The sequence below is a fragment of the Acinonyx jubatus genome, chromosome D1, assembly GCF_027475565.1.
Source record: "Acinonyx jubatus isolate Ajub_Pintada_27869175 chromosome D1, VMU_Ajub_asm_v1.0, whole genome shotgun sequence".
Classification (NCBI taxonomy): domain Eukaryota; kingdom Metazoa; phylum Chordata; class Mammalia; order Carnivora; family Felidae; genus Acinonyx; species Acinonyx jubatus.
This window is the reverse complement of record NC_069390.1, coordinates 14,089,322-14,098,405: the sequence shown is the minus strand read 5'-3', so window position 1 is coordinate 14,098,405 and position 9,084 is coordinate 14,089,322. Positions and strand designations below refer to the sequence as shown.

At 39.0% G+C, this 9,084-nt stretch overlaps 2 protein-coding genes across 2 annotated transcripts; one reads left to right on the top strand and one right to left on the bottom strand.

Annotated features, from left to right (window-relative positions):
* Window positions 1-327: 327 nt before the first annotated feature.
* On the top strand, window positions 328-1,335 carry LOC106986188 (olfactory receptor 5T1-like). Its single transcript, XM_015084366.3, has one exon. It carries the CDS (start codon window positions 343-345, stop codon window positions 1,333-1,335), a length of 993 nt encoding a protein of 330 aa, XP_014939852.3. The 5' UTR covers window positions 328-342.
* Window positions 1,336-7,583: 6,248 nt separating this feature from the next.
* LOC106986263 (olfactory receptor 10AG1-like) lies at window positions 7,584-8,540 on the bottom strand. Its single transcript, XM_015084434.1, has one exon. The coding sequence runs from the start codon at window positions 8,538-8,540 to the stop codon at window positions 7,584-7,586; it is 957 nt and encodes a 318-aa protein (XP_014939920.1).
* Window positions 8,541-9,084: the final 544 nt, after the last annotated feature.

Below are 9,084 nucleotides of genomic sequence, written 5' to 3'. Positions count from 1 at the left end.
ATTCCTATATTTATCTTTCTGAATTTTAAGATGATGTAATATGAAACTAAGGGGCATTAAATTTAGCAGAAAATAAACTAGGAATCGAAGCACAAGAAGTGCCACTATTTTTCACATGGCAAGTGTAGCCAACAATGAAATGAAATAATTTATTTAATTTGTTTGAACAGGGTGATGCATCCACTTGGACCCAACTTCTTCATTGCTGCCTATTCCTTGACTGCCAAAGGTATCAATATGTCCTCCTAAGAAATAGACATGAGGCTGTGATTGAGTAGATTGCATTTTCCAAGAAGAAAAAAAAAGACATATTGTCTTTAAAACCTATAAATAAAATCTGAAATGTCAGCAGTGCCATCAGATTTAGATTTATACAGGATTCAGATGGAAAATGTGACTGAAGTCACGACATTTATATTGATGGGCTTCACAAATGATTTTAAGCTGCAAGTTTTCCTATTTTTCCTATTTCTAGCAATCTATCTTTTTACGATGATGGGAAACTTGGGAATGGTTTTATTGGTCATTGGGGATTCTCGGCTCCACAACCCTATGTACTATTTTCTGAGTGTCTTATCATTCCTGGACGCCTGCTACTCTTCAGCTGTCACCCCAAAAATGTTAGTCAATTTCTTGTCAGAGAATAAAGCCATTTCATTCCTTGGATGTGCAGCACAGATGTTTCTCTTTGTTACTTTCGGAACCACGGAATGTTTTATCTTAGCTGCAATGGCTTATGATCGCTATGTAGCAATCTACAACCCTCTCCTGTATTCAGTTAGAATGTCACCCAGAGTCTACGTGCCGCTCATAATTTCCTGCTATGTTGGTGGCTTTCTGCATGCTACTTTACACACCGTGGCTACTTTTCGTCTATCCTTCTGTGCATCCAATGAAATTAAACATGTCTTTTGTGACATCCCTCCTCTTCTTGCTATTTCTTGTTCTGACACTCACATAAACCAACTGCTAGTCTTCTACTTTGCGGGATCTATTGAGATATCCACTATCCTCATAGTCCTGGTCTCCTATGGTTTTATTCTGTTGGCCATTCTGAGGATGCATTCCGCTGAAGGGAGGCGGAAGGTCTTTTCCACGTGTGGCTCTCACCTAACTGGAGTATCAATTTTTCACGGTACGGTTCTCTTCATGTATGTGAGACCTAATTCCAGCTATGCTTTGGATCATGATATGATAGTGTCAGTATTTTACACGATTGTGATTCCTATGCTGAATCCCATTATCTATAGTTTGAGGAACAAAGATGTGAAAGATGCAACGAAAAGAGTGTTTGGTAAAAGCTGGTTTGCCAATAAAGTATACTTTTCACACTAAACATTAAATTGAAAGAAATGAAAATTAATGGAAATGTCTTCAGACAAAAAGCTATGATTCAAGTGATTTGTTTTCATTACTTAGTGTATTTCTGTTATTTTGGGACATTTTTAAATAAAGATCATAGTCAACTCACCACCAAAGCAGTTTTTACACAAGCAGAAACTGTCATCCATTTGCTTCTGTGAAATTGAATAAAGGGAAACTCATTTAAGATGGGAATCAAGAGGCCAGCAGGGAGAGCACTTACGTCCTTCCACTTGTGGTCAACAGAGCCAAAAGGAAGAGATGTATCTTGTATTCCCAAAAGGATGAATTCCAGACTTTACTACCCCAGCAAGAGGAAGAAAGGTTTCCTCCTCCCCTGACTACAGCCCAGCCAGCCAAGGACTGTCACAACCCACGCAATGCAAAACCGCTATACTTGAACTCTCAACTTACTCCTAAAGACTTTTGTTTACAAGAGCCCTTCCCAACTCTCTCTGTCTTTTATAAAAGAGTTGCCCTACTCCTCTTTCTCTGGACTTGCCAATGTTTTTTTACCATAGCTTGCATGGCCCAAAGTACAATTCTCTGCTACATTGAATAAACCCATTTTGCAACTAAAATAATTGACTGTTTTATTTTTAAGTTTAGCACTTCTTAATAAAATTATGCATACATATATATATATATATATATTACACTATGTTTAAACATATATATCCACAGGAAAACACATACGTGCATGTAAACACACGTATATATGCCATATTGGTTGTATTGTTTTGCTAGGGATGCCATAGCAAAGTACCACAGACAGGTTGCTTAAACAAAAAATATATATATATTATTTTCTCACAGCTCCAGACATGAGAAGCCTAAGGTCAAGGTGATGCCAGGGTTGACTTCTCCTGAAGCCTCCCTCCTACATTTGTAGGTGGACAGTTTTCATTCATTCATTGTCTCCGTGATTTTTTTTTTTCTCATGTCAGTGTCTTAATCTATTCCTGTAAGATTAACAGTCATAGGCAATACAACGTCATTTTAAGTTAATTACCTCCTCAAAGATCCTGTCTCCACGTACAGTTACCTTCTGAAGTATTAGGAGATAAGATTTCAACATACAAATATTGGGTTTATTTACACACACACATACGCGTGCACACTCATGGAATCCCATGTATGTGTATCTTTACACTAAATTGTATAATATTATCTTCCTTCTCCCTATAATGCAAATTGGATAATCTGTCATAGTTTCAGTTATAAGCAAACATTATACTTCTCTCTGACAAGCTTGAGCAAATGCTGCCTCATTCATAGCAAAACCACGGCTCGCATAATCCCAATCTACTTTTCAAGGATTCATTTGTATCGGAGTCCAGATCAAGCACACTGATCTAACCTTAAATCTGTCCATTGGCGGCAATCTAATCCCAGCCTATGATTCCAGGACCACAGCTAATGTGTTCAAATCCCTGGTGGCACTACCATGCTGTGTGTGAGGATGCATTTCTCCGCCTTTTAGTACGTCATGTAGAGCATGGACATAAATCTACTTTTGCTTCCTTATGGAACACGGAGAGCAGACACTAGCATTAATCAAAATTATACCTAAACTCAAGAATGACAAAAGACAGGCACCATTCGGGATAAGATACAGCCAGCTGGCAGATTTGGCTGTTTACACCACTAAGCCCCAACCCATCGGCTCAGACTCAGCTTTGGCTCTGTTTTCCTACCACCTTGTGATGGCCTTGAAGATGCCGCCACCTCTCAGGGCCCGGGCCCAAGATCCAAGGTACAGAAGAGAGTCTCTACCATGCACCTGTTTAGCCCTGCTTTCAGCAGGCTTTATTCGCATTGCAAGGATAGATCTCCTTCAAAGTTAGTTATAGGGACACCTCAGAGACATTGTGGGTGCAGTTCCAGACCACATTAATGAATTGAATATTGCAGTAAAGCAAAATAAGCTAAATAAATATTAAAATAATAATAATAAAAATACTTTATTGCTAAAAAATGCTAGCCATCATCTCAACTTTCAACAAGCCATAATCTTTTTGCTGGTGGATTCTTGTCTCAGTGTTCATGGCTTCTGACTGATCAGGGTGCTGTGCTGAAGGCTGGGGTGGCTGTGGCAATTTCTTAAATTAAGACAACAATGACATTTGCTGCATCGATGGACTCTTTCTTTCAGTAATGATCTCCCTGTCACACGTGATGCTGTTCGGTAGCATTTACCCACTTTCCCACTTTCCAAATTGGAGTCAATCCTCACAAAACCTGCTGTAGATTTATCACCTACGTTTATGTACTGTTATAAATCTTTTGTTGTCAATCCAACAATATCTAAAGCTTCACCAGGAGTAGCTTCCATTTCAAACAAAACAAACAAAACACATTCTTTATTCATCCATGAAGAGCATCTCCTCATTCGTTAGTTTGATCATGAGATGGTAGCAATTTAGTCACCCATTCAGGCCCCTCCTCTCATTCTGGCTCTCTTGCTATTCCCTCCACATCTGCAGTTACTTCCTTCATCAAAGTCTTCTTTTAAAATTTTTTTAAAATTTGTTTATTTTTGAGAGACAGAACATGAGCGGGGGAGGAGCAGAAAGAGAGGGAGACACAGAATGCGAAGTAGGCTCCAGGCTCTGAGCTGTCAGCACAGAGTCGCATATGGGACCAGAACTCACAAACCATGAGATCATGACCTGAGCTGGTCAGATGCTTAACAGACTGAACCACCTGGGTGCCCCTAAAGTTTTCTTTTTAAAGTATTTATTTATTTGAGAGAGAGAGAGAGAGAGAGAGGGGGAGAGAGAGAGAGAGAGAAGAAGAAGAAGAAGAAGAAGAAGAAGAAGAAGAAGAAGAAGAAGAGAGCATGCAACATGTATGAGTGGAGTAGGGGCAGAGAGAGAGGGGACAGAGGATCCAAAGTGGGCTCTGCACTCACAGCAGAGGGCCTGAATCAAGACTCGAACTCATGAACCATGAGATCATGACCTGAGCTGAAAAGGACGCTCAACAGACTGAGCCATCTGGGTGCCCCCCTACACTAAAGTCCTGAATCCCACTACTTCCTCCACTAAAGGCAGAATGGTGAGTCCTTTCCAGAGGTTTTTCAGTTTACTTTTCCCAGGTCCATCAAAGGGATCCCTATCTACGGCAGCTATCACTTCACAAAATGCATTTCTTAGATAATAAAACTTGGAAGTTATAATTATTACTTGATCCATGAGCTGCTAAATTGTCTTAGCAGGCATGGAAACCACACTAATCTTGTCCATCTCCATCAAAACTCTCAGATGATCAGATGCATGGTCAATGGGCAGTAGTAGCTTGAACGAAATCTTTTTTTTTTTTTTTTTTTTTTTTTTGAGTGGTAGGTCTCAACTGTAGACGTAAAATAGTCAGTAAACCACGTTGGAAACAGATGTGCTGTCATCCAGACTGTGTTGTCCCATTTCTAGGGCACAGGCAGAGTAGATTTAGCATAATTAGCATAATTCCTAAGGACCTTAGGACTTTCAGAATGGTAAATGAGGACTGGTTTCAACTTAAAGCGAGCAGCTGCATTAGCCCCTAATGAGATAGAGTCAGCCTGTCCTTTGAAGCTTTGAAGTTAAGTATTGACTTCTCCTCTCCTGCTGTGAAAGTCTTAGATGGCATCTTCTTCCAGTAGAAGGCTGTTTCATCTCAGGTGAAAAATCTGTTGTTGAGTGAGGCCACCTTCATTAGTATCTTAGCTGGATCTTGTTGGTAACTTGCTGAAGCTTCTGTATCAGCTTCTGTTGCTTTACCTTGCCCTTTGATGTTATGGAGACGTTTTCTTTCCTTTAACCTCATGAACCAACCTCTGCTAGCTTCGGACTTTTTTTCTAGTTTTACCTCTCTCAGCCTTCATAGAACTGGAGAGAGTCAGAGCCTTGCTCTCGGATAAGCTTTGGGATAAGGGAATGTCGTGGCTGGTTTGATCTATCCAGACAACTAAAACTTTCTCCACGTCAACAATAAGGCTGTTTCACTTTCTTATCATTTCTGGGTTCAATGGAGAAACACTTTTAATTTCCTTTAAGAACTTCTCTTTTGCATTTACAAACTTGGCTGTTTGGTACAAGAGGCCTACCTGTCAGCCTATTTTTGGCATTAAACACACCTTCCTCACTAAGCTGAATCATTTCTAAGCTTTCTATTTAAAGTGTGATTTTTTTTTTTCACTTGAACACTTAGAGGCCATTGTAGGATTATCAACTGGCTTAATTTCACTATTCTTGTGTCTCAGGGGATAGGGAGGCCTGAGGAGAGGAAGAGAGAGAGGTGAACGACCAGTCGGTGGAGCTTTCAGAACACACAGTACATTCATTGGTTAAACTTGCCTTCTTACATGAGTGCAGTCATGGAACCCCAAGACATCAAAGATCACTGACCACAGATCACCATAACAAGTGTAATAATAATGAAAAAGGTTGAAATATTGTGAGAGTTACCAAAATGTGACCCAGCTTTGTTAAAATTATATGATGATGACCTTGATAATTGTTTCTTAGCATTTGTTTTTCTTTTCTTTTCTTTTTTTTTCTTTTTTCCTTTAAGTTGAAGTTTTATGCCAGGGAGGAATCATAGGGAAGTTGTGTTATATACACTCTTTTATTCCTTCTAAAGAACTCTGGTGATAAATGCAGTACGGTAATGGAGAAGGTGAAGGGGGGAGTGAAGGTATTCTGTATTTTCAAAGGAATATTATGGGAGGCCTGCTGGGAATACCCAAGGGCCTGGAATGGTTGGTGCCCAGAGGTTTACAGAATCTGGAATGGTGTGGAGGAAACAGATATGGGAAGAACAGTATTGACTAATAGGAATTTTATCAAATTTTGCTTCTTTAATGTTCAGATTTACTCTTTCCTGTCTTCCTACACAGCTATTTCTTTGTCATTAAGACACTGGAAAGTTTCTTTTAAAAAAAGAAAGAAGGGAAATTGTTGATTTCTACTTCAAGAAGGGAGGAAGAGATAAGAAATATAACTCACACAGCCCAGAACTAACATTTTTTTTAACGTTTATTTATTTTTGAGAGACAGAGACAGAGCACGAGTGGGGGAGGGGCAGAGAGAGAGGGAGACACAGAATCCAAAGCAGGGTCCAGGCTCTGAGCTGTCAGCACAGAGCCCAACGTGGGGGTCGAACTCTGGAGCCTTGAGATCATGACAAGAGCTGCAGTTGAATGCTCAACCAACTGAGCCACCCAGGTGCCCCACCAGAGCTAACATTTTGATAGTTTTATATAAAACTCATTTCAATTACCCAAAACTGTTATCTCTTTCTCCCCACATTTGCATCATTTCTATACATTTAAAATCTATATGTCCAAATTACCATCAAGTCTTCTAATTAACATGACAAAAGTAAAGTAGATTAGGTAACATTCTGGAGGAAGACTGGATCCTGGAAAGGAGATAATGTGGCCCCCTTTTCCATATGTGAGTTCAGCTTTAGGGAATAGCTGATGACTCACCAATAAAAAACAGATTGAATGTGAATTATCTGTAACACGTCAACTGTACTTAGTACCATTGGATTCAAATCCTTCCTTTCTTTACATGACCTCACCTGATTAGAAGGTGATTACTAATCACGAGCAGATAAAATATCAGTAGTTCAACTTTCATTATTTGTCATCCTTTCCATGTAACAAAGTTAACTAGATGTCTAATATTTTCATATAATATGTTGGGACTGGAGATAGAAAAAAATGAATAATCTTTCTGTGAAACAGAAAATGTTGGCCATATTCTGGAATCTTACCAAAAAGCAGCAGCAACATCACCTTTTCCTATGTGTTGTTTTAAATATTTCAATACTTTGGATTAAATGTGGGACTAATATACTGTTTAAAAATAACAACTGGCTCAGTAGGTTAAGTGTCAGACTCTCGATTTTGGGTCAAGTCATGATCTCATGGTTCATGAGTTTGAACCCAGCATCAGGTTCTGGGGCTGACAGCACAGAGCCTGTTTGGGATTCTCTCTTTCCCTCTCTCTTTCTGCCTGTCCACCACTCATACTGTCTCTCTCTCTCTATCTCTCAAAATAAATAAATAAACATTAAAAAATAACTGCTGAGTTTATTTAATATGATATAAGAATATGGCAACACTTCAATAGAATAATTAAGAGTCCTGGAAAAATTGGAGATGAACCAACATGAATGGATGGAGACTGTGATAAATAAGAAAATAGATTTTACAAAGCTATGTTTTTGAGTCATATTACAATCCATTTTGGTAAGAATTTTTTGAGTGCCACCAAAACATCTTTGTTTCTCAGACAATATATTATAGGATTAAACATTGGTGTCACAATGCTGTAAAAGAGAGAAAGAAATTTGTCCATTCCTGTTGAATGGCTGGACTTTGGTCTCAAATACGAAATGATGCCTGATCCAAAGAATAAAGTCACAACCACAAGGTGGGAAGAACACGTAGAGAATGCCTTGGCTCGCCCAGCAGCTGATGGCAGCTTCAGGATGGTTGAGATTATTTTCACATAAGATCCAAGAATCAACATAAAAGGAATAGTGACAACTAGAACAGCAACTGTATAAACCAATATCTCAATCGTAAAAGTATCCCCACAGGCAAGCTTAAGTATTGGAGGTATGTCACAGAAAAAGTGATTCAACTGATTGGACCCGCAGAAGGGTAGAGAGAAGATTAGGTAGGTGAACCCTATGTGTACTGGAATTCCAGTGATCCAACAGCCAGCTGCCAATTGGATACACAGCCTACTGTTCATGATGAGAGGGTAGAGTAAGGGGTTGCAAATGGCGACATACCTGTCGTAAGCCATTGCAGTCAAAATAAAGCACTCGGTGGCTCCAAAGACCAGAAAGAAATACATTTGTGTAGCACAGGCCAGAAAGGAAATGCTTCTACTTTGTCTACAAAGATCTGTTAATAATCTGGGGACAGTGACTGACACATAACATATTTCCAAGGAAGAAAAGTTCCCAAGGAAAAAATACATGGGAGTCCGGAGGGAAGGATCAGTCTGGGTTATTATGATAATGAGGCTATTTCCCATCAGAATAATCACATAAATTATCAAAAACACCCCAAAAAGAAACTCTTGGAGGTCAGGAACATCAGAAAAGCCAAGCAGGATGAAATCCATTAATGTAGTGTGATTCCCTCGTGGAGGATATTGTCCTTTAGATTCCATCTACAAAGAAAATGATTTCAAGGCTTAGAATTCTCTTCAACTGCTGGGCCCATTGCAGAATGGGACATATTAAATAGATGATTTCAAATCCACTGACACAGGATAGATATCCAGTTTTTCTGTTTTTTTGTTTTCTATTGTTGGTGATATATTTCAAATCCAACATCTCCAAATTCCAGTACACAAAAACAGAAAGTAATCTTAAACACTAATCTTCCTGCTGCTATTAATAACATATATAAATGGATAACACAGCAAAACAAACAACAATAAAATAAAAACAAAACGCATCAGGTAGCCTATTCTTAGGATAAGAACTGCACTAATTAATACAGGACATTCTCTAATGAGGAATGTGTCTCTTTCCTGATTGATCTGGTATCTACAGTACTTTATTTGTATTTTTCCTGCCTAACACCTTCTTTTTTTATGTTTATTTATTATTGAGAGAGAGAGAGTGAGAGAGACAGAGAACACACATAAACGGGGGAGGGGCAGAGAGCAAGGGGGACAGAAAATCTGAAGTGGTCTCCATGTTGAAAGC